Source organism: Myripristis murdjan, chromosome 20 (assembly GCF_902150065.1).
Source record: "Myripristis murdjan chromosome 20, fMyrMur1.1, whole genome shotgun sequence".
Taxonomy (NCBI): domain Eukaryota; kingdom Metazoa; phylum Chordata; class Actinopteri; order Holocentriformes; family Holocentridae; genus Myripristis; species Myripristis murdjan.
The window spans coordinates 26,781,573-26,808,907 of NC_043999.1; the positions used below are offsets into that span (position 1 = coordinate 26,781,573).

Below are 27,335 nucleotides of genomic sequence, written 5' to 3' on the forward strand. Positions count from 1 at the left end.
AAGTCAGCCTGGCTTCCCAATTTTCTACTTCCATGGAAGCAGGTGTGCACTAGAAGACTTCAAACTAACCCTGTCAGTCTGATCATGGAGAAAAATGTTACGACTCACAGACCTGGAGGTGGCTGACCTGCAAAAACCCTGAACCAAGAAATATACCAATGGAAACTGTATTCTACCATGAGGTGACAGCTTTATTCATTCCAGTATTCTCCTGTGACTGTAAAAATCCTGTGTGGGTGGCAGAGTTCTCTGAAGGACAGTCTAATTAGAACAGCTGAGTCTGGTGGAGATTCCTTTATATTAAGGTGCTTTCACAGCTAACCGTCCACTTCCTTGGTCTGATTCAGGTGTGAGGCTGTTATTTTGCTGCATTTTTTACTTGGTCCGGTCAAATTTTACAAGCAAGTCATGCATCTATTGGACAAAATTTTTACAAGGGGAAACTCAGTATACAACACAATAATGTTGTATTTGTGTCAAATAGCATCAAGCAATGAAGAGGTTATGCAACTTAACAACATGTTCTTTGGTGGAGGCTTTCATTCAAAGCACCTTACAGTGCAATGACTGGTGGTCACAGTGGGGGCCAACAACCTCCTGTCTATTTTTGGAAATCAAAAGGGAAAAAAAAGCTGTATGTGAGAGAGACAGTGGCCTTGTCTCTTCAGACATAAATCATGAAACATTTATTCTGTTCTCAGTGTCTGTGAAAACAGTTTTATTTTTTAATGAAGTAGGAGACCTTGGCACCAGCTACCCACGGACCTAATATTTTCTGCAGGCAGCGGTGGAAATTTTTGAGGATAAAAAAATGTGGTTGTACTAATAGGTGAAACTGTGTGAGAAGCCTTCAAATTAAAGTATATTTTCAAGTGTTTCTGTGATCCAGATATTTTGGCCTGTATTTGGCTTTCATTAACCTGGCACCACTATGAATCTATGTGTCTCTGTATTAGGATTAAACTGATATCATTATCTGTGTGTATCATTATTGTAGTTGTCTTGCTGTATGTCTGTATTGCCGTGTTTGTATGCTGTTGCTCCACTAACCAAACCTTCCTTCACAGCCCTCTTCCCCTTTTTCCCTCAAGAGGTTTATGCCTCTTGACAGGCCATCACTGTAAATAAGAACTTGTTCTTAATGATCTGCCTGGTTAAATAAAGGTTAAATAAAAAATAAAAAAAATCTCATATCAATATAATTCTGTCAATGTGTTGGGAGAATATTAGCCTTTAATTAAAAATTGGATAATGGCTTGTCAGTGTCAACTACTTGTAATATGATGCTGTCTGAGAGGCTTAACCCCGACAAGAAAAAACAAACAAACCTCTAAATCACAATGGACTATGAAATATCAGATATTGGTAGGTTGAATCCAAACACATGTATTGGTCTTGAGAAACCTATATTGGTCAAACTGTAATGGGAATGTCCTGGCTAAGGTATTCTATGTTATACAACGGCAGATGGTCGCAATAGCCAGTAAGGGAGGGATAAAACTGAGAAACTCAAATACCAATACAATGAAATTTAATATTGTTCTTTTTCCAGAATAAATCTAAAATCCAAAAATCCACACCACGGCTGAAAAACTGGGATTCGATGGTTTGTTTCCTTATATGCTGTGCTACAAGTTTGATTTAACAAACCTAGCAGACAGCCTGTGGCCAGTATCTGCACTGTGGGAGAGAAATGTGAAGCTTTATTAGTCTGCCCTCTGATGTTTGCTTCCAAAAGAGGTGCAGCTACATCAGCCTATGACTAGTATGAAGCAAGAACTGTTGTTGCTAGTAGTGTTGGGCAACTTTTGGGCAAAGTGATTTGATCGGCAGTCTGTTGTGGCCTGATATGATTTTAGAAGCGTTAAATTTGCGGCAATAACTCAGTTAAAGTCTTGTGCTTATTGGAACAGTAAATGCAATGCTACTGTAATGTAATGATAAAATGAAATAACCTCATACCCTGCTTTAACTCAATTTTTCCATAATGTACTTTTTGTGAAAATGTATGTGCTGTTGTTTCATACAATCGAGTGCAAAATTGCATTATGGCCAAATGCAATACCTAAACTGCAGGAGCTGCAGTTTTTCGATAAAGGTAAACCGTGTGTCACAACACTGCTGTAAATAAAGTTCTGTGGTACTACACAGATGCCTTGGCCTATAAATTGTATTTTCCAGATGAAGAAACAATACATGTTTGCTACAGACCCCAGCAAAAATCACAGCATCATCATTTTAAAAGCTTTTTCAGTGAAAATGAAAATCATAATGCACAAAGAGCCATTACTACTAAAATTGTGAATCATACTGCAATATATGTAAAATTAATCTCAATATAGTTTTTATCTCCACCACGCAGAATGCCTTGGGCAGAGATATTGTTTTCACTCCTGTGTTTGTGTGTTTGTGTGTGTGTGTGTGTGTGTGTGTGTGTCTGTGTGTGTCTGTGTGTGTGTACTATGAAGAAGCTCTTGTGGTTGGTGGAAGTCACAGCCTACTGACACTCTTTCTACCTTGCTTGACCATTCTCTCTATCTCTCTATAGCGGTCCCTCACTGCAGGTCACTGTCTATCTTGCTCTACCACGCAGCTCTCTTGCTATTCTTCTTTGCGCTCATCTACTGTATTATATTTGAACCATACAGTAATTTAATTTGTAATTTGAAAAGCTTCTGACAATACAATTAGCTGCTGAGTCTCTCCTGAGTTGATGTCTACACATACGGTGGCCTATAGTCTGAAAAAGGGGAAATACACCTGGAGATCTGCACTCATATCATTTTACTGTATCGTCTTGCTCTATTTCCTACCTCTCCTGCATATATGTTGGAGAATTTTCTTTTATACACATATATTCTCATTTTCTTATGACTGTACATGTGAAAACAAATCACTAAATTGATCAAATACATAACTCATTGAGTTATGTATTTGATGATAACTGTACATTAAAACAAGCCCACACATTACTTTGTTGCCAGAAGTAAGCTAACTACAGTAAAACTTACTTCTCCATACCATATTCACCTGGATTTCTGGTCCAAACAAAGAATTCCCTATCAACAGTTTTTTCTATACATCTCTACTTGTCAAACACCTGTTTACATGGTTTCTAGTTTACTACAGGTTCAGTGCACTACAACATAAAATTTTAATGCTGCATAATTTACCTGACAAACCCTATTGATTGCATTATATCATGCATGCCTTGGTTGTGTGCCTCAACTCAGTATTGAGGTAGTAGTTCATGCACAAAAACTGTACATCAATCAAATTAGGAGCACAGAAATGTAAATGGGATGATGAGATCCTACACAAGAGGCAGCCTTGCCAGGCTCCATTTCTGTCATATTACTCCCAATCAGCTCAAATCAAATTCTCCTGCGGTTTCAACCACAACCAGCAGGCAAAACAATAAAGAGTATGTGTGTGTGGGTTTGTGTAACAGCACTGCTGTAGTTAGGCTGGAACTGAAACTTGAGACTACAGGAGAGACAATACACACACTTTCCCCTCCCTCAGGCTAAATAGCTGCTTCCTCTCTGGGGAGTGTGGGTATGTGTGTGTGAATCTGAGAGTGTGTAGGTGTGTGACTGCGGTGTGTCTCATGTAACAGCACAGTGTTACTGAGAGGGACAACGAGGATCAGACTCAGCGTTGGGGTCAACTGGTCTACCTAGGCTGAAAATAATAGCAGCCTGGCTACATAGGCAGAAAAGCTTCCTATAGTTTACCACTAGTATCAAAACTATCCATCTGTCTATATCTATGTCTATCATCTCTATCTATCTATCTATCTATCTATCATGTGCTTATCTATCTATCTATCTATCTATCTATCTAGACAGATAGATAGATAGATAGCCATCTGCCCCTCATAGAGGGATCTATGAGATTGTAATTTATTGTGATAAAGTTCAATGTACTTGGGTTATTATTACTGAAATCATGCTGCATATAGCTCATAATGGAAACATTTTCTGATAAATTAATTAAGATATATGTTTTTTGGCAAGACTATCTGATAAGGTCAACATATAGTTGCTTTAATTTTTGTTGTTGCCTGTTTTTTCTGCCTAAGCAGTTTAGACTATCAAAATATGCTTCTTGTAGTTTTGTATTGGTAACAGTTTCTGATGACCATGCTGCAATTGTACCCCACATATACACATTAAGCTCAACTGGATGAAAAGAAATGAAAATGAAATGCAACCTAGGCTGTCGGATTCAAATTTAAAGCTAGTTTAGTTTGCAAGGATTATTAGCTGCGTCATTACGTATTATTAAGTCTCGTAACAGGTACACACAGAAAAACTAAGGCTCCAACTAGGGCCTGGGATAGTTTTCCAGAGTCATGCCAAAGCAGAACCATTTCCTGTGTCCAAAAAGAATGTTTCAGATCAGGGATATCTGTAGAACCATTTCTTTAAATGGTTCAAAGAAAGAAGAGTCAAGGTACAGGAAACTGGAACCAAAAATAATTCTTTACCAGTGCTACAGGTGAACCTTTCAGAAGAGGCCTTTAAAGAATCACTTAAGGTGATTCAAAGACCCATCAAAAAGGTTGTCTGAGGAATCAGAAACTGTTCTTTCTGAAAAGTTTTAAGAACCTATTTCAAAATAGCTCTTGGTGGAGCCAGTTGGTTCAAAGATGAACCCATTTTAATTTTTCCCCCTCAAATGAAGAATCTTCCACCTCAAATGAAAAACCATCCACTAAGTAAAATGGTTCAGAATAAGAACCAGAAATACTTTGTTGACCCCCAGGGGAAAACGGGTCAGCTCCAGTTGCTCAAATTCTTATGAGAAGAATTAAATTATAAGAAATAGGAAAAAGGAATAAGAAATATAAAAATATGGGCATTAGAAATGTGTAAAAAAAAAAAAAGTATATATGTATTAATTTGTAAGAGAATTATGTGCATTAAGTCTAAACATGTGCATTAATCCTACAAAATATTACAACAATAAATACAGAAGTAAGAAATTGAGCATATGTATAAAGAAGTATACATATAAACACCATATATACATGGGGATACTGCACTGTTTAATTGTTGTCCGACAGGCATAAATTATTGCACAGTTAAATGATGATTCTTAAATGAACTACTCAGCAGAACCATTTCAAGGCCAACTTTTTTTCTGCATGTACAGCCTTCAAATTTTGTTGTGATGTAACTGTTACTTTCCAATTTCCCTTCGCAATACAAGGTTGTGCTTGAATAGTTACACAATGAAAGCAGGAGGCATGAGGCTGTTGTGTCTGTCTTTATGGGTGATGAGTGCTGGTTGACCAACTCTGACTAACACTTTGTGATAAAAGACTCAACTTGGTATAGCATCACTGATAATGTCATGCCAGCATATTCTGACCCCAAAGTAAGTACACGGTATGCAAAATGCCTCAGCTCACCCACCCTGAACACCCCTGACCCTGCTGTCTTAGTGCAGCAGAGACAGGTACGGTACAGTGAGGGAGGTCCTACCTCGCAGCTCTGCCAGCGATTTGGAATGTTGGGCCGAAGCTTCTGCTCACAAACCACCTTCCTCATCTCCTCCACTGAGGATCGGACTGCACCAGGTCATAGTACGGCAGCTGGTAGTCCTCATGAATGCCTGACAGGAAAAAGATATATGAGACATGTGAATGAGTGTGTCCTGGGTGCATCAAATAAAAATAAACATTCAGACAAGTCTACTTTCTCCAGGGTCGGTGGGGTAACTGTAATTATGTGATTATCACTGGAGCTATTTGGCTATTTGTTTTTTTTTTTCCCTGCATTTTTGCTTTATTTTTATAGGCACTGTGGAGAGAGACAGCCACCGGGGAGCTTGGGCTATTAGTTAATGGCTCATAGGCCCGTCCTGCTCTAACAGTGCTAACACCAGCTCCTATTCTCTATCTTTTTCACTCGCACATGGTCTGACAGCTCTAGTCAGGGAGGAGCCAGAACCACCCACCAGCCAAATTCAGGTACAATATGAAAGTGGCCAGTAGATTCCTGACACAAAATAATAATTTACTTCTGAGTGGTGAATTTGAACATCTATGTGGCTGGTATATGTTCACAAGTGAATTTCCCACCCTGGTGCCAGTTCTACCTGATGAGAGTCCTGTGTTTCACCTGATTTTCAGATCATTTAATGTCAGTTATATGACTTTATGCTCACCAAGGAACCTGCACAGTGTCATATTTTTCTGTGAAAGTGTTGGCTAGCTGACATGGAGGCATTAGAGGAGATTTTCGCTATTTTAAATGGCGCAGACTTTGGTGACAGATAAAATGCCTAACGTTGAAGTAATCACAATCCATGGCATCTTCATATAAATAAATGTCTGTTTTACGACTATTGTTAAAGCAGTATAACACAATAGATCAGGTCTCATGATTCGACTGCAGTTTGAATCACTAAACATGCAGTGTCAGGCTGTTTTCTCTGTTTGTCTTTGCCTTTATTTAACCCTTTAAAATTCAACTGATTTTTTTCAAAAACATGGGATAAAAAGAGATGAGCAAATTAGCAAGAAATCACCAGAAAATGAGCATGAAATTAGTAAAAAGTTGATACTGCAGGTAACAGGACTATAAAAATTTGAAGCAGCCTAACAAACATAGCCTTGTAAAAGAACACAAGTATCCAGTAATTCTACAAGCAAGTTGTCAGGCTGTGGATCAGTCGACTTGTCATTTATTAATCACAGTTCCTCTGAGATTAATTAATTTTAGGCATGCAAATTTTGGCATTCATCAAATTTTGAGAGTGCCAGCTAGAGAAACTTCACTGATACAATCCAAGGATAATAACAGAGCATAACAGAAGGGCTTAAGTTTTATTACCTCTGTTACCCAGTAATCCTAATCCTAATTCTGTTTGAGTATGCTGTAAACGCTGTTAGGCAAAACAGAATATTTGAATGGTATGACACAGAGTTATTATAGGGAAAAAGTGCTGATACAGAATCCATACACAATTACACAGATATGGTTTGCATGCAAAAAGCTGTCTGATCAGTCATCCAGTCAGTCCATTCAGATACTTGTGTGTCAGTCCTTATATGCTTCCATCTGTCTCTCCTTACCTCTGTTCATCCATCACTCCCTCCATTAATGTGTCAGCCCTGCCTTCCCATTTATTCAAAGATTCATCCATTAATCTACAGACACCACTTTCCATCCTCACCTCCCATAGAGCAGCGGCTTGCGATTTCCCAGAAGACCAGGCCCATGGCGTAGATGTCAGCTCTCTTGAAAGACTCAAAGTGTTTCATGTTTATGGAATCATCCAAAACCTCTGGAGCCATGTACCTGACCAGAAAGACAACACAGCTGATGAGTGACACAGGCTGACAGACATTTGGAGTGTAATAACACCACAGCAGTCAGATGATGGAACATCCCATGTGGCTAGGAGGACTTTGGACTGTCCATGTTTAAAGGGGTTTTTGTCCCACAGGCCCTCTGGTTTCATTAATACACACAAGTGCCTCATATATAACACCTACACTCTGCTTGAGAAATGGATGACTATCTTCTCAGTAGCCTAATCATCACTGAGTCGTAATATTGGGATACTGCACTGTGGTGTAGTGTTACAGAAACAAAGTCCAGTTAAAGCATAGCACACTTACAGCAAGTTAACTAAGCATAAGGGCTGGAAAAGAGAGTTGATATAAATCCCAAACAATGTGTGTTGGCGTGCATCTTTGAAAATAATTTTTCAGTGACAACAAATAATTTTTCAGTGACATAAATCTTGTTGTTTGGTGGCCAGATACATAGTAGCAAATATCGTTTCTGTGGGATAGAACCATAACGATGACTTAAAGGAAAACTTGGAAAAAGGTCACGTTCTGCAATTTTGGCCGAGCATCTTGTCTAGTGAAAGAAACCGCAGACAGTGCAGTCGACACTGATGACTATGGTGCAATGGTTTGTGTTGGGTTGCAATTTGTTAAGTTATTCCAGCTTAACCTTGGCTTACCAGGCCTAGCTAGTTTGTTCCTTATCTAACTTCCATATAACATGCAATAGGTCGTAACAAGCTCCACTGCTCTATGTGATGCCTAATGATTTTGGCTGCTAACACTTTGCATCATCCTTGCAGCCAGACACTAGAGGAGCTAGCTAGGCTCATCAATATTGTAGTAGTTGTCATGATGACACCATTACCTAATGCAAAATTGCATGTTTCTCAGTATGAAGGTTCAAACATTTATAGCAAATGACAGTTAAAGTCACACAATAGGACATTGTCTTCCCATTAGAAGATTCTTATCCTCCTTGGTAGATTTGGAAGTTATCACCACTAGGATTTCGCTGGTGGAATGGTTGCTGAACATGGAGAAAAACTCATATGATATGGCTGTCGTTCTGTAACAACAGCAACGTAGTGAAATTCAAGATCTCAACTCTTGCACAATGTAGTGTGAAACACTTCCGCTCCAAAATCTTTAAGTCTGGTTATTCAGCTTAGCTACTGCTTTGCTGCTACTCAATACTCAGATATTCTTTCTAATGCTGAGCTTTGGGCAAAATGGAAAGTGAACATCCCAAGTTATAAGTTCACTACCACCAGTTGGTTCAAAGTAGGTATCAGGTTTTTGCTAGTGGAAGACCTGATTGAAACTGCCAGTGGACTTTCCACTGCTGTGTTAGAAATGGAGCATTGCTGATTCACGGATTTATGATTCATGGAATCATAAATATTCAATATACAATCACTGGTATAGCACTGGCTATCCAACTAATTTACAAACACCACAGTATACAAAACACTATAATAACACTACACAATGAACTAAAAACCACTAAGTGCATGAGTGCCAAATACTATAAATACTATGTGTAAAGAACAATTTTCACCTGAACAACAAACAGGTGTAAAAAAAGCACGATTAAAAGACTGTCTTAGTATCAGTGTAGCTTAACAGTGGCAATGGTAGTAGTTGACAGGAAGTAAACATGAAGATTCTGGAGAATGTGTGTGTCACACTACATTGTGCAAGAGGTGAATAAACTCAAACAGACTGACTTGTATAGGAGGTGCTGTTGAATTGTAGGCAGCTCCACAGAGCTTAGTATCAGGCATCACACTGGTTTATAAGCTTCAAACAACACAGACCATATTGCAACTGCTGCTCACACAGCAACCAAAATGATTAATATCTCCATGCAAGTGAGACCTATCATTATTGATGCACGCACAAGCATATACACACACACACGAACACGAACGAACACACACACACACACACACACACACACACACACACACACACACACAGTACTGATGATGTCTAATAAGAAGGATTTGACAGTGCAATCAAATAACTCCCACACTGGGCACAAGAGAGAAAGTCTTAATTGATTTTTTTTTTTTTTTTTTTGTAACATGAGCAATATACAGATAAATGAATGTCAGATAACAGTATGAATGTCTGGTCCCAGCAGTTATATTATGCTACCGGTTCTACTGCTGCTTCAGATAAATTAGAAGATGGGAAAAAAATCTCACTGGATCAAAAGACCTTAATGTTTGCCAAACACAGTCAGTGGCTTCTAGGTAAAGTGTAATTATTTGCATAGCAGCAAGGGGGAATGTGAAGGAAATAGTAGAAGAAACCTGTCTAAAATGTCTCTGAAAAGCACACAAGCACACTCCTTGACTATATTTGAAACAAAGAGCTAAAAAGAACAAGGGCTGAAGGATACAAAGCTGTAACTTCTTGTCTAAATAAAAGTCATGCCTATGCCCTATCTTTAGTGTATAACCTTGTATTGATCAAAGCTTGACAATCACAGCTCATCTTTGTGAGAACGCTTAGGTCATGCTCATTATCAGGACTGTGAGGGAGGTGGCTCTTCATCTCTGTTACCCTTAAAATACCCAGTTGTCAGTTTCAGTCTTAGAAAGGGCTGACTGGAAGGCAACTGCACTGTAACAGACTCCACGTCTGTGGAGCAAAAATAATCAGCTCGATCACATCTGGCATTTCTATGTCATTTCTCCAGCACTCATCATCATCCGATCCGACCTTGAACTGGCTGATTCTTGTCTTTCGTCTCCTGTTTTAGGCCTACCGTATCCTATAAGATCTGCAAAAGCCAACTTAAAATGATACTTCCTTCTCTGCTTAGGGCTGGCATATTTTACATGGACAACAGCTGATGTACACTGTTCAGAAAACCTGACTGTTTCTAGTAAGCAAATCTTTTTAGACCTACACTAGCTCCTGGCTCTTGACCTGAAGCCATGAAGCTCATGAAGCCCTCTGCTGAACTAAAGGCCGGATCATGGTTCTGCGGAGACTTGACGCAACACACACACAGTTGCCAAGCAGGGCGTGTGTGCCCAACATACCTCTGTGTTAAGCAATTCTCCGCCACAATGCTATGGGACATGTTTTTTTTTTCTGCAGAGCTACTTAGACCCTGTGGCGTACGGTCGCTGCTCCTCCCGTTGTTGTGCTGGCAGCGCCATTTTTAAAAGGAGCAGCTGTAGATCCAGATCCAGCAATTTGAAATCAACCGACGATTCGAGATGCGATCACAACAGCAGTTCTTTTAAAAATGATGCTGCCGGCACAACAATAGGATGTGACTCCGGAGGGTCGAAATGCCAGAACTGCTGTAGTTCGGTGGACCAATCATAGCTCTTGTTGTCAGTGGAGGGCCTGCATTGGGGGCTATGTGGGGTCTGCGTAGTTACAATTTCTTGGAAGTGCGCGGCAAGGCTCTGCAGCGTTCGCACAACCCCCATAAGTTTCGAATACCCCCGTATGCTCCGCTTACGCAGAAGCATAATCCGGCCTTAATTTCGCTCTGATGACCTAATGCTGCTTTCATGTCACATGTGAGAGACTGTAGATATGAACAGTCCATCAATTCAGCTTAAAGAAAGCAAAAAGCATGAACAATTCTCACCTCATAAGTCATCTTGTGATCACAATTCTTGACAAGTAAATGCATTGTACTCCACCAAATTTTTATGATTATGTGTGAATCTGTTCAGAAGTTATGACCCTCTAAGTGATATGTCACAGCCACTACAATGACCATCTTTGGCCCATGGGTTTAAAAAGTTGGTTAATTTGTCCTTTGCCAATGAGCAACCTTCCCACCAAATATGGTAATATTTAAGCATCCATTCAGAAGTTATGTGATGACCGGAGAGATGGAACGGACAGACACCAATTCATAGCCCCCTTTGATTTCATCAGGCAGGGGACAAAAATGGAAGGACATAATCCTTGTTGGGTTTGGATTTGTGGTTGACATTAAATTTTTTTGCTAGCTTTAAAACAAACTAAAATCTATGTTCACTAAGTTCATGGATGTTACATTTGAAAAAGATTGATCAAGAGCAAGCATAATCTACAGAATACCTCGATAATGGTGTTTTGACAGCTTTAAACAGCTTCAGACCACTGCTTTGAACCAGCAGTGATTTTTATACAGTATCGTACAATGTTCTAGATCTCCTCCAGCCAGTGGTTTACAACAGTGGAAATCTCTAATGTACGATTAGTGCAAATCAGAGTTAGTAATATTAAGTTTAAAATGAGTTAATCCGGATTTAACAGGCATTTACCACACAAAAAAATCTGATGTTGATAAAGTATCACTGATCTGACCTTTTTAAATAGATCATTGTAATAATATACTATACTAATAATATACTATGAATATACTTTCCCTGTCATTTTTATCAAGGTATAAAATTCAATAATTTTTCCTAATCATGTGAAAAGCTTTTTCTGCCATACCCAATACCCACGATCGAACAACAAAAACAAAGTAAGAAAAAACAAACAAAAAAAAAACACTGTTGGCATTCCGGACGGTTACCTGACTTAGGGACAGGGACAGTTAAGATTGGTTTTTTTGGGATGGCCTGCTGGACAGTAATGAAATAAAGTTAGTCTGGAGCCCTGTATAGCTGTAACTCTGATCATTGTGAAAGATGAAAAGAATGTTAGGGAGGGTGCACTGTGGCTTTAATATAATGCTTAGTTTCCAGCCTTGGGGCTATTCAAGTCTACATAATAGAATTGGAGGGACAAAAAAGAAAGAGACAAGGGGAAAAAAACTTTGGTGGTTATGTGAAATAATCTACCAGATATCTAAGACACAAGGGTGGAAGTAACAAAGACTCTCGTTCATGGAAATGTAAAAGTTCAGTATGTGATTATTTTTTGGGTATCAGAAATTTTGGAATATAATATATATATATATATATATATTATATATATATACTATAAATACTACACGGTTGGAAAACAGGTACAGTAGGGAATTGCAATACTGACTCAATTTTGTTGTTCAGTATTTGTTTTTATGCTGTTCAGTATATTTTTCTTGGCCAAATGTAGATGACATGTTGTCATGCAGAGTTATTTCCATCACTACTACAATGGAGTTAAATAGAACATAAATTGAACAATCGAAACATCAGTGGTAATTGTCAGGCTTTGGTACCAGTCCCTGAGAATCAAATATCAGGCTTCTTTCTAGACTCACCACTTTGACGCAATGTTTAACAATCATAAAGTGACAAAAACATTGTAGAAGAAGCCGAAAACATAAATTCCTCTGCTGGTATTAAATTAAAAAATCTACCAAGCAATTATCGTGCAATACATATGTATAATGGGAGAAACTCACTTGTCATTCACCAACTGTTAAAACTACTGCTCTCTCCACTTGATATTCTGTGGATAGTCACTGATGAGTTAGAAATTAGGAAAACAATTATTTGAGAATGTTTTCTACTGATTCAACACATCTGAATTTCAGCAGTCTATGAAACAAATCTTCTCAGTTACTGAAAGGATAGTATAAATAATTGCTCCTCCACTAATCAAAAATGTATTCATGTGCTTTTACATGTTTGAGTTTGTGCAATGTAACCAAAGAAAAATGACAAACTCACTGTAATTGAAGCTAGAGCTAATGCTACTGATGATCAGTGTTGCTATGGAGTGCAACTGAGTGAATGGGAAGCCTTGCAGAGAGCTACTGCTCAAAACCAAATGAGTGGTTCATTTGTTCACTGAACTGTGTTCATCCAGCCTGTGTCTGGCAGTAGAAGGGCACAGACCCTCATTATAGCTAAGATTCATTGACAAGACTCAAAGGTCTTTCTAGATAGTTCAGGACACATTAGTTTTGCCCCTAGATAGGAGCTACTAATTGTATAACAACTGCTAGACTAATAGACCAAGCAAGCATGTGTGTGTGTGCGCACGCGTGCACACACACACACACACACACACACACACCCACACACACACACACACACACACCATATCTAACAGGTGGTGTTATGGAAATATCAGCAAAGTGTTTTCATACATTTAATGTCTAGGGAAAAGAGGTGGAGCATGAATTATGGAAACCTGAATGGCCTGACAGCAACAACTCCATAACTCCTGTGGTGTGTGTGTGTGTGTGTGTGTGTGTGTTTGAAAGTCTTTGCTGGATGGCGGTGGATGATGCTGCTTTTTTGAGACAGACAGTACTTCCATGTGATGAATCACACTCACATAAGGACTTTTCAATGCTCTCCACTCTCTCTCTCCACCTGATGTCTAAGCCACAGAGTGCTTTCCACTGAAACCATATACCCTCTAGCTGCCGTACTGGAGGTCCTCCGGACAACAACAGATTAGAATCGGCCAACCTATCAGCATGGGACAGATATGATTTAGCTGTTGGTGTAAATTCCACTGATACAGCGGGTTTCTGAACTGCAGAGTGGGCTGTTCCAAGCGAGCAACACCTGCTGTCCCATTAGGTTACTGTTGTTAAACTCATCTACAACTTTAGAAATGACAGAGTGATTGGCTTGCTGATTCAATCTGGTCTCTGACCTACAGAGCTGGCAGTCTACAGCCAGAAGCCATTTAGCCTACAATACTATTTGGTTTCTGAATTGCCAATTCTCCAGTGAACCCCCAAAATGGCAGGCAGCCATGGTTTGGCAGAACATTTCTAACAGCATTCCTAAGCTTATTTAAAGACCCCATTACATGGACTCTTACTTTCCTGATTTATGTATTTGCTGTTGAACAGGATCTCTGGGCAGGACATAGTGCAGGTAAGGATCATTCACAACTGCAAACCAGGGTATGTCAGTTTACCAGAGGAACACAATTTCATTTAAAGGAACAGGCGGATGGAAAGAGGACCATTTAAAGAATTGTGATGGTTTTTACTGGTTGAAATTTCATGAACCACCCACTAGTGCAGGATGATGTCTCTATTTAAGATACTCTTTTACAGGAAGTAGAGGTCATGTGTGGTCATTTCATGTGGGACACTATGGGACTGTGATAGAAAACCACCAACGTAGTTTTGTCAAAATGCCAAATTCCTAGAAGTTCTCAGTAAAATTGCAACCTCTGTGTTCACAAGCAGTGTGCCTGTGGGGGTATAGCTTTCAAACCTAAATTGCACTCCATTTAGGCACTGTTGCCATGGCAACAACAGCACAAAAAAAAAAAAAAAAAAAAAAAAGAGAAGAAGAAGAAGACAGGGCGTTGTGGCCAAATCACAGGTATGTTCATACCAAAATATTGAAAGAATCAGTCAATTAATTGCAGAGTCAGGAGCGTTTACTGAGAGAATCTCCATGGAAGCAGAGGAGGGCGTGTGACGATAGTGGTATCAGACTTCAGCCAAGGATACAAGTACTGGCCCAAGAAGGGCCAGCAATATAGGACACACTTCACAGAGTGCAGGTGAACATCAGCCACAGAGGACCCTACATGATGTACCTGCCTGCTGGTGTCACGCAGCACGGCATCACTAAGGGCAGCGTCACTTGTGACACAACCGAAGTGGACAGTGAGTAACATTAAGATAATGGGAGGTGCAGTCCTTACATTGCACTAGGATGGCAAACTGCCTGTATTCCACAGAGGTCGAAACAACAATCAGTGACAGACTAGTAATTTAAGCCAAAATGGAACTCAGTTGTATCCTGCCATGGTATTTTAAAAGTTGTGATCACACAGTATCTTCCATCTTTCCCTGGCGATGCAAATATAGAGCTGCACAGATTATATAGCCAATATTGTGTTCCTTATTACCTTTTGGTTCCCACTCTGTGGTTGGGGGCGATGTCGATGGTATCGGTGGCTGAGTCATGGCGGACAGCCAGCCCCAGGTCAGCAATGCAGCAGGTCCCGTTCTTCTTTACCAGAATGTTCTTAGACTTCAGGTCTCTGTGGGCAATGGCTGGCTTACCTGAGAGAACAGATGGTAATTTTAGATGAATATAATGTATGAGAAAACAAAACACGAAACATTACACTTAAGTGATGCAGATAGTAAATCCTTCAATGAAATGGTCAGTGTCACAACTGATATATTATCGAATGACCTGCTTTTTGCCAACTCTGAAAATCAATTAACACTAGGTATAACACTTCCTTTCCTCCTGCAACTTGGATGAGTGGATTTACTATAAAGTACAAGCACGCACTAACAAACATACTCTCTCCATTGCAAACTCTCCCCTACCACCTCTTGCAAAATTCATGAGAATTTTCCTTGGCAATTCTAGTTTCAACAGAAGCCCTATGATTGATGAATCTTGTTTTTTTTTTTTTTTTTTTTAAGACAGTGACACAAGAGAGCAATGAGCCAACCAAGCAGAGGACAAGATTAATATGCATATTAACAGCAGTAGGAGGACAAACTTGGCACGTGGCCACAGGAGTTCCAATGTGCTATTTTACAAAAAAACCAACCAAGTCATGCCTTCTTTTGCTTACTTGAAACACAACAGCCAGCCTCCGGACATGACAGTCACTATCCACGAGTGATGGGTTGCATGTATGTGTTTTGAGTGGGGGTCTCTCACCTTGCGTGCCCACAATCTCCATGTGAAGGGGGCCAGGCCGCTGGCAGTGGACAGGGACAGTTTTTATCATGCCCTCCACAGTGACAGTGTAGCGGTTCAGGTAGTCAAACAGAGAGCCGTGCTCATGATAGTCTGACACCAACCACAGCTGAGTCCCACGTCCCGTTATCTAGACAAACAGAAAGAGAGGAGAGGAACAGGTATAAGACACTTCAGAAAGCACCCAACTGCACAGGGCTACATGAATACACACTAAAAAAATCTGCTATTAATCTGCTATTACAGTCATGTTATTCCATGACTGATGCATGAGGCTTTTCAGTTGTGGCAGTATGTAACCCTATAGTAAAACCCCTACCTTAGGAAGCTGTTAAACCACCTAAAAATTCTGTAGTATAGATTTTAAATAGTGAGTTGTAGGGCTCCTTACTTCACACACTGTATCAGAGGATTTGTGGCCCAACTCTTCTGCATTTTATCCTTCACCAAATGTTTTCGGCTACTGCTTTCGTCAGGGTGGTACATAGATTTGAGTCACAAGTCTGTAAATACCTACGTTAATTTGTGGCATCTTTTTTTTCTAAAGCCCTGGCGAAGGCCTACAGTGATCCAAACATGTTTGGCTTTTTTTATGATTTAGCCACTACAGTAAGGCTTTTTAATGTTTCCTTCCTCATCACATTTCCTGATACTTGGAGTGCCTAAAAAGCCCCCTTGTTTGAAGTACTCGAAGCACCCGTCACATTCTCAATCTTGGATCATAGAGAGCATCTTTTTCAGTTGTGAGTCAAACGTATGTACCATCCTGATGAATGAAATAGCCAAAAATGTCCACATCTCGTTGTGTGCACTCTCCTGGACACCTGGATAGAAATCCTCCATTTTTCTTCAGTTCATGAGGTGGAGTGCTTCAATCTGATCTGAGCTTTATCTAGTGATGGTATCAGTCATAGACTTTCTCACGTCAACTCTACTGCTGTAAGCCTCCAAAGTAGAGGTTTTTAGCAAGTCAGCTCTACAGTTAATGTTGGCCAGGAATAATTTGTTGACATATTGCAGTAGGACTGATAAGACCCATAACTGTTTAAGTTCCAACTAGCAGAATATTTTCCTCTGTGCTGAACAGATGAGTTGCAACAGTATTAAATCAGAATCAGAAATACTTTATTGATCCCATGTGTAGGCACATGGAGGTTGGGGAGGTATTATGGTATGATTATGGTATGGCACATGGTATATTTATGGGATGGCAGGGAGGTCCCAGACCAGAGCCAACCAACTATAATTTACTGCAAATGGCAATAACATTTTAGTACTGAATTTTATTTTAAAAATTGGACATTTAAAAACGGGACATTTTAAACCCATTTTGGGCTGTATGAAGTTTACCACACATTATAGGAGAAAGTCCACCTCAGTGGCAGGTAGGGTTGGGTACCGAAATGCGGTGCCAATAGGGCACTGGTTCCGACATAAACGGTTGTAACGAGACCGAATAAGAAAATTCGACATCCCGCGAGACATTAATATCATTAAAAAACATGGTTTTTAGAAATTCTTTTCATGTCTTTATTTTTTACACCAAATTAAATATAAGAGTATCAATAAGGGCATCGATAAGTACCGGCACCGATAAGCGGTATCAGTATCGATACCGCGAAAATTCCAATGATATACATCCCTAGTGGCAGGAGGCTAACAGTTAGCATTTGGAGCATCCAGTCAGTATCCAGCACTCAGTAACAATGAGAGGAAGACAGCACCACTTCTGTCCTACAGAACAGCTAAAATTTAATGAAAACTTCCATATTTTAGTTCACCATACCTTTACAGAATTACTGTAGTTTGAGGGAAATATCTGTTTTCCCACATTAACATGCAGAGTTATGCAGCAAAGTGCCCATCTTCTCCATAAGGAGAACCTGTGGACTAAGAATGTGCTACTACTACTGAGCTATTATACAACATACAAATATCCGTATCAACCTTCAAAAACCTCTTTTCAGTCAATGGAAGGAGTCATGAATGCAACACATCGACATCTACAGTACACACACACTCACTCACACAGCTCTGGTCTGTGTGTGTGTGTGTGTGTGTGTGTGTGTGTGTGTGTGTGTGTGTGTGTGTGTGTGTGTGTGTGTGTTGAGGCAGCTGTTAGATTCCGTGTTATGTCTGCTTGGTTCTCCCGGAGAAGCGGTTCCTCCCCCATACTGTCTACCAGCCCGCCTATTCACAGTGTAACACTCGCCCACAGAAACTGTGCTCTCAGTAGAGCTGCCTTCTGACAACTAAAGCCTCAGAGCTGTTTCTAAGAACCTGAACCTGCACTGTTGTCTGCACAGGCCACAGGCACAACCTGATGAAGCTCAAATTCGGGCAAATAAACTGGACTAATTGCTTGGTGCTGGTATCGCTTATTATTCTGAAATTATTTCACCTCCCCCTAGCTGTAATGTAGGCCAGTAGTGGTGCTATCTTCCTCTCATTGTTACTGAGTGCTGGATACTGGCTCCTGGATGCTGTGGGTCTAATTTAACAAAAATTATAAATAAAAGTTCAACCACCCCTTTAAGGTTCACTTATATTTGTTATGCACATGTGCATTGACTGGAATAAAAATTAAGATAGGTATTATTTTATCATCTCAAAATTTGATAATTTCCATGCCAAAACATTTGCGTTTCCCAAGAATTTTATTCTTGACAGAGTGGCATGAGTGGTTTCCATTCCAACTCATTTGTGGGAGGACTGGAGCCAGTCCATGGACCATTGTGTTGGTGAAATTGGTGGTTTGAATGCAAATCTCAACTTCTGTTGCACTTCATCTCTACTCACCCCACCCTCTGTCACGAAGCACAAACTGCATATGAGTTTGTACAAATTTGTGGTTACAGACAACGATGCACATGTACCGTGCACAATCGCATGTTCTGAACATTTGGCTCCTCCATCTATTTTTCCAAATCTAGCAATTCACATTTTCTATATCTGCAAATTCAATATATCTCAGGAAATTATTCTTTCTTTCTGTCCTTACTCATGCCTACACTTCTAATGAACTTCTGAATCTGTTGACATTTTCATTTTATGTACAGTAAGCAAACCATAATTTCTCATTTGTAAATTTCACATATATATTGATATATTTGTGTTTTTAAAAATATCTTAATACATCAATTTCATATTTTGACATGTTGACATCTTGCACACAAGCCATTTTCTTTGTCTATGTATGCTCTACAGCTGTCATTTCAGTTACAGTCATAATACTGTAACTCATGTTATTCATACTTGTCACTGTTAGTTATATGTTGGAAACACTGGACGTGTTTACTCTATTATTCAGTACCTTTCATTTTCTCTATTCTTATTGCTATTTTTCTTTTTTCGCTGTTTCATCCCCCATTTCTTCACAGGGATCAATAAAGTTTAATCTTTTAAAACCCAGATTCTGTGGGCTCTGATAAAGGCTCCTAACCTTTGTTGTCGGCAGCGATGAAGCCCAGGATGTTCTCGTGTCGCAGCATGACTGTCTGGTAGATCTCAGCCTCGCGGAACCAGGAACGCTCCTCGCGTGAGGAGAAGATTTTTACTGCCACCTCCTCCCCACGCCATTTCCCCCGCCACACCTCCCCGAAACGCCCTTTCCCAATGCTCTCTTGGAGGATGATGGTCCTGGCGATGGTCCTCTGGACCAGCAGCGGCAGACCTACCACAAACAAATACAATATATTATATACATACATATATATATATATATATATATATATATATATGAGAAAAACACAAGACAACAATGTGAGAGAACAGACAAACACTAGGGTTAGAGAAAGTGATGCTGAATTTTGATGAAACAACATTTTTTTTTACTGACTCAAGCCTGGTCTTGATGTGTGTAAACTGGGGTTAGACTGACAGGATACAGTATTGCACTCTTACTAAAAATCCGATCTGGTCAAGTCAGTATCATCAGATAGATAGTATCATCAGATGGAATTTGTAGAACTGATCAATAGTACACAGTGGACAGCCTTAGCATGCACAGGTTCTAATGAGGACATTTTGCTTCTTTTTTATCCCCATGAGCATCGCACGTTTTCTCATTTAGCACAGTAATTAAAACAGTATACACAATAAAACACAGCAGAACACACACACACACACACACACACACAGACACACACACACACATTCTACTGGTCTCACACACACACACACATACACACACACACACACACACACACACACACACTCTCCTCACGCAATATGGTGCAAAAAGCTAGAAAGCTGCCATCCAAGTCTTTCTCTGGCAGCCTGCTGGAGGTGCAAGTCTCCTTGGAGAGGCGCTAATTTATGTCTAGCGTGAAGTGCAGCTTTTGCCAGTCAGTGTGTGCATATAGTTGCTACAAAACAAAAAGGCGAGCAAGTCATGGTAGTATGCTGCTCCAACAAGAGGTCTACTGCAGCAGATGGCAGAATCATCCATCTACCGCCATCTCTACACTCATGAAAACACACACAAACAATTCATCACTGTCATCAGTTACATAATGTAAATCCTTTGATAGTAATCAATAGATTGTTTTGTTGTGAACGTGGCTGCATTCAGGCTAAACTGCAAGTGTACAACAGACAATCCACAAAAATAAAGCATGTTTAAAAGATGGGAATACTGCAAACAATAAAGCCAATTACATGATATTTTCATACTTTGCAATTGGGCTGTGACTGTGTACACAAAACTAAATGGAACAAAAGTGTTTTTCATGGGTTTTTAAATCAATGCACAACAACAAACATTGTCACCACTCTTAATCTCCAACCTTGTTTTGAAAAATCTAATAAAAGTCAGCCTCTCTGTTGATCATGGTGAGTCCAGATCCACCTTCAGGGAGCAGTGACTAGTGATGCTGCTGAGTGTGGAGATGTGAGCACTGGGAGGCAGACTAACAGGCACTGGAACGTCCACTGAGATACAATTAACAATTAAAATGTTATCAGCCACATGAGCAGAGGCATTACTAACTAACTGATCAGAGGACTGAGGAGAGAGCTGAACACCTGTGCATGGCTCAACTCAGCAGCTCAATTTCGGCTGGATTTTAGATGTATGTCAGATAACACAACTACTTTCTAGTCAAACTTTTGCTGGATTACCATCACAATGTTGCAGAAGCACAATGATGATCTGAAGTTTGGCTTTGATAAAGAGCCAACAATGGTTCATTTACTGTTTACTTTCACTGCTACAGACACACATTTCATATCCAGCAGCCACCACAGTGCCACCCACACTCCTTCTAAACGCTCTGCCTCGACCACATCGCTAAATAAGAAGTGGCAAGCCAGCGTGTCCAAATGGAGCCCAACTATATCCTGTGAGTGATCCTGTGAGTCACAGTGTTTCAGTGCAGCATAGAGGTGCCTCACATTAAAAAAAAAAAAAAAAAAGTAAAATAAGCGACAGTCTTCAGAAATAAATGTAACTGAGATGAGATGAACTGAAAGTATGCATTTCACATTCCTTAATTTTCAAACTTTGTATTTTACTGTAGTTTTTGTCAAAGATCTAATTTATGCAGAAGTTTGTGGTATAACCACAACAACAAAAAACATGTTTTCCCTGACTGGCTAATATGTATTAGGGTGTTTTTTGAAGTATTAATTCCTTACATCTCAATGCAGTGAAAAGACAAACAAGAGGGGCTCTGCCCAGTGATACAATGTAATGTAATTCCAATTTTTCAAGCAATTTACAAATCTTGAAAACACCACATTAAAAATTAAGCATCAAGCCTGTGTGATACAATCTGCACCGTTACTGTTGTGACCCACTGCACCTCTAGTAACTGTGCATGTGAATTCATTTGGATGGTTACAGCTAGTAGCCAGTTCCTCTTCACAAGTAGAAGTATTTATAAACTACAAGGGAGAGGATAGGGTAAGGGAGAGTGCAGGGAGAAGATGCACGCACACACACACACGCGCGTGCGTGCGCACACACACACACACACACACACACACACACACACACACACAGAAGCTGCAGTTGAGAGACAGAGTGGGAAAAACAGAGAGAACAGAGAAGGAAAAGTCGAACAAACTCGGGATGACAGCTGATGATGAAAGCTACCTAGAGCTGCAGGGCCCAAATCAGAGTCAAATCAAATCAGTGGTATGCAAACTCATTGCTTTTCCTGTGGCTTTTTTTAAAAAAAAAACAAAGTAAAAAAACAACAACAATAAAAAAATGTATGCAATCACTTTAATTTTGGGGCGGGGGAAGCCACCTCCATTCACCAGTCATGGGTCGACTGACCAGTGCATCCCTAGTCACAAGAAATGTCCAGTGTCCACTTTATTAGGTCCACCTGTACAATCTAATGCAGCCATAAATTCTACTTCTTAAGAAAGTTTATAATGTTCAGAGTGTGTTGACATTGTGGAGAATATGTACATTTAATTCTATGTTTATTAATGAGGTTGTAGTTTGCAGAGGTCTTGTACTGGACTACATTATATTGAGGTGTTTCTAATTTTTTGTCCTCCCTATTTATATACATGAGGGGGACAGAATAGTGGAAACAGCTCTCAACAAAATGCAGTCCAGTCCAACAGCAGCACTAACTATGAGCTCAATGCCAAACATAGAAGTGAATGAACACCTCTGTTACTGTGACAGCAAGAAAAGCTGAGCGTTATAGGCAGCAGGAAAGCAAACTTTATGGCACAACAGCTGGACTGGATTGTATTAGATTGTGCAGGTGAAACTAATAAAGTGGCTGCTTAGTGTATGTCACCTTATTTTGACCTGGAATTGTACTTAACCATTTCAATAGTTCATCAAGTAAATATATCAAACAGTTGCTAGCTTCACAAACGCTGAAATTCGATTGCTTTTCTCCATTTCATATCATTATCATTTGGTTTTGTTTGATTTCTGGTCAGACTAAGTAGGGAAGTTTAAAATATGGCTTCTGACTAGGAATTTGTCATTATTTTTAACATTTTAAAGACAAAATAATTAGTTGATTAATTGACAGTGAAAATAATCATTACTTGCAGCCCAAGATACATCATTCACAAGTTTCATTAAGTGATGGTGATGTCTGACAGATTGAATGCAACAAAGAAATGAACAAAGGGACTAATCTGCAGCCCCCTACCCCTACAAAGCCAGCCAACGACCCCCCCGGAGCACAGGGTGCAGCCCCCTACCTGAGCCGGAGCCAGAGGTGGTCATGTCGTAGATGAGGTCCTTAAGTGTGGTGCCTACAGTGATGAAGGGGTGGTCCATGGAGGGGTCCTCTTCATTGGGCACCCTGTGGTGGTGGTGGTGGTGGTGTGCCCCAGCACCTCCAGCTCCAAGACCCAGACCGCGGTGGCTGTGGCAGACGTAGAACGCCAAGACCAGCAGTAAACACAGTACACACACTGGGCCGGCAATCACTGCTGCCAGGGCCACAGGGCCCAGAGGGGGAGTCTTCTCTGTGGGCACTACGGGACGAAGAAAGGATAGGAAAAAAATAATATAAGAAAAAATAAGAATAAAAAAATATGAATAATAATAAAACCACAGCTAATAAAATGTGGCACATAAAAGAGCACAATAAAGATATAAGTCAACATATGAAATAAAAATAAAGGGACCTTAAATAATAAAGATAGGGATGAATAAGGAATAAAAAGACAGATGAAGATTAAGATTTATCTTAATTTATTGCTCTTTCCTGTGTTATTGCTGACAGCGCTGATGGTGACAGATCTCTGTGTGTTACTAGCCACTAACTGAGGTTTGCAGAGTTACTTCAGTAGATAGTGAGCTGCAGTGGTGACAGAGGTTTCTGTCCTGTCATGGTAATAAAGCAGACTGGAAAGTTTGTGCGCTACTTTAAAAAATAGCATCAATAGGCGTCTTATGTGAAGTGGAATTTATATATGACCTTGGGGAAAAATAGAGAATGTTACAAATATCCTACTGTGACAGGATATTTGTCACAGCCATAACAGTTTTTGGCACCTCACTCTGGACACATGAGCTGAATTGTAATTTCATCTAATTTACCTTTTGCTTCATCATTTGGTGTACATTTGCTTGTATGTGCATGTGTGGAGATGTATTCAGGCATGCATGACAGAATTCATATTTTATTCAGCAGCAGTATTTACCATGAGCTAATCACAGCTTGACATCTTGCCAGCTATAATGTTATTTGTGAACACTGAAAATACCATTACACATGAGTAAGATGCTTCATTCATTGTAGGGGAAATAGGGGAAAACCCCAGACTGGAATAGCTTTTTCCCGGCCTTGAGATCAACATGTGAGCAAAAGTGTGATCGACGTAGGCAGCAAGTGAGAGATCAAGTGAGAGAGTGGAGGCTGCTGGAGGGTTAACTGTCCATATTGAGGATACTAATGGCTGGCCAGTACAAAGCCTAAAGTGCTAGCCACAAGCCAGGAAGCTGTCAGGCCGACTGGAGCTAGGGCACACGCCATCTGCTAGCCTGATGGGATATTTGGCCTATTCTTAACACACACATACACACAAACACACACACTTTCAACTACAAGGCCCAAAACAGCAGCCACAATGTCTTCATCCTATCAACTGAACTGTATGTCGATGAAAGAAAACCACTTCTCATCCAGAGGTTCGTGCACCTTTTTAATCCTTGTGATGAATTTAAAACCCTTTGACAGGAAGGCTTGGGGTCACGGTGAGAAGAATCCAGCCTGGGGGAGTGTCCTTGAACTGCAAAGATTTTGCTTTTCCTTTAGGATTTCCTCTTCATAGGTCAACAGAGGATCACAAGAAAAAGTATTTTTCTAGTTAAAAATTTACAGCCTCAAGGCTTTTATAAATAATTATGTAAAAGAGCCTCGCAAGGGCAAATGAACACCTAAAATATTCTTAAGGTTCTATCAATAAGCATCCCCAGGGGTTCTGGAAAGAACCCTTGCACATTTTTTTACCTTCAAAAAAGAGGGAGGAAACATACTAACCGAAATATGTTATAATTCATTAAACATGCAGTTAGTGCAGTGGTTAGACCATGTCTTCCAAAGAGTTTGACCTGTGCACTGGGAGTCATGACTTAGATTCCCACCTGGGCTGTACAGTGTCTGATCCCTCTGACATCATGTGACAAAAATTGGTATTGTTGGTAACTGTGATGCAAAACCAGTGTAAAAAAAAAAAAAAAAAAAAAAAGATTTGAACTAGAAAAGGCAAGTAAGTTCAGAGAACAGATTTTTACAGTAATAATTTTCATGTTGCAATCTATCTCTAGAAGAAGCAGAAGAAACAGCACAGCACAGAACACCTATTTCTAATATTTGAATATTTTAAAGTTTTATTTTTTAGATTTCTACTGTCCCATAGCACAAAATGGCCATAATATGTCAGAAAAGGTTTGCAGGGTTGATAATTAATAGTAATGACTCAATGATAACTTTGTTGGGTTAGATTTCAAAGCTCACTTTAATTAGCACAAAGTGTCAGCTATCGACAGCTTCAAATAAAAACATTGATACTGACCTCAATCAAACTCTAATATGAAAGCCCTTTCTGCTTGTTGTACTATAGGCCTTTCCGATTTTTCTTTCTGCACACACACACACACACACACACACACACACACACAGTTCCTAGCAGCCTCTTCACAGCCTCTTGTTGACTTGTTTGGATGATTCAATCTCCAAATGTTGAATTGCAGAAGAGCAGAAGAACTGCAGGACAGACAATTTTTATGGCTTTTACCACAAAACTGCTGCTGACGAAGCCTTTCTGATCAACTGCTAACATGATAACAGTGAAAATACAAAAAGGAGAACATGAGGAGCATGAGAGAAAAACCGAAAGCTGACAGAGACAGTCTGAAAAACAGTGTGAGACAGTATAGATGAAGACAGTATTTACTCAAGACCTTTATTTATAGTGAGCAAGCATTTATTTAATTTAAGTAGGTTGAGTAAAAAATGACTGCCTCACTGGCAAAGTTTGCAACAACAATAAATAAATAAATAAATAAAATGACATAATGTCGGTAAACTGTAGAAAAAATGTTAATTAAATTGTAAAATCTAAGCAAAACAACCATTTGTGGCCCCTTTGCAAGTTGAGCTGATTCTCTGTAGGCTCTCCATGCTGTGTATCACTTCTCATTCAGCTGCAATGTGAATGTAGCCTTAGCTGTAAGAAATGAGCTAACTTTCAGTGCTAAACCAGGCACTGGCACTGAGACAAAGACAGCGGGTTTACATGAAAGCTTTGCTAAACATTCATGCCACAGACAAAATGAAAAGATCCTTCTCCTCTACAACAGAAGGCAGCTGAAAGCGGCACAAAAACAATACAACAATTGCTTTTGCAAGCTGGGAGAATAACAGTAAGTGAATGTTTCTAATGCAAACTGATGGGGCACTAAAGCCTGAATCAATCAGGGATGAGCTTGCCATTCTGCCCAAGTGTTCTGTGACACATCCTCCATTCTTTTTGTCCAAACAGTTCTTGGCCTCCAATATCCACCAATGCCTGAGATAAACAGCACAGAAACACTTTTCTTTTTATTTTATTAACCCTGCCAAGCTTACGGAGGTTTATGTTTTGACTACATTCTGTCTGCTTGTCTGTTAGCAGGATATCTCAAAATGCTATTAATGGATAAGCAGAAAAAATGGAGAGGTCGGCAAGGACAAACTGATTAGCTCTCCACACTTATTGACCAAAGTAGGAGCTTCAGCTTCTCCCTTAAAAGCTCAAATATGAATTCCCAATGGGTTCATGAAACACCATTAAACTTTGTATGCTAAGCTTATTAGCAGAGAGAAAAAGAGGCAAAACCTCCAACACTGGAGACTGAAGTGACTGTCTATACCAGTTCTGTCAGGCTGTCACATGCATTTCAAAGCATAAACGGAGCACCAAAGGAGCAGCCTGTCTTTCTGTGCAGTGTGTAGTGCAGTCAGTCAGCCCGAACCTGCTCAGGTTCAGAACCCTCCAGGTTCATTAAAAAATAACAATAGCAATAATATATCTATCTCTAACAATAACAAAAATCCCATGGTCAAATACTGCAACTCTACTCAACTGAGTTTTTTTTCTCTCCATATACAATGTTTCTGATGATATATAAAGCATACCTATCTTTCCATAGTGGCTGTGAAACCAGTCGGGTTAACATTAGAACCTAGACACCCACAGTGCATTTAAAAGTGCGCCAGAAGACGCAACAAAAAGAAGGGCATCAGAAACACCCTGTCTTGACGTGGTCCAAACTGGGTCCCAAGGCATGCAAAATACATGCAGGGCTCGAAATACTTTCTGCTTTCTGCAAAATTGCAAGTTGCCAATTTTTTTTTAATGCAATCTGGAAAAAACTTTCTGCAAATACCCAAGTTGTTCTTCCTGCCCTACTATAACCTACCTAGCCTGGCAAAGCTAACAACAGC

At 39.8% G+C, this 27,335-nt stretch overlaps 1 protein-coding gene across 1 annotated transcript in view; it reads right to left on the reverse strand.

Moving 5' to 3' along the window:
• Positions 1–27,335, reverse strand: part of tgfbr1b (transforming growth factor, beta receptor 1 b) — an 86,783-nt gene that overhangs the window by 13,008 nt on the left and 46,440 nt on the right. Inside the window, 8 exon segments of the mRNA XM_030078960.1 lie at positions 5,493–5,569; positions 5,572–5,622; positions 7,189–7,313; positions 15,101–15,257; positions 15,877–16,030; positions 16,032–16,045; positions 19,358–19,588; positions 23,098–23,376. Of these exon segments, the coding sequence (XP_029934820.1) occupies positions 5,493–5,569; positions 5,572–5,622; positions 7,189–7,313; positions 15,101–15,257; positions 15,877–16,030; positions 16,032–16,045; positions 19,358–19,588; positions 23,098–23,376 (1,088 nt within the window).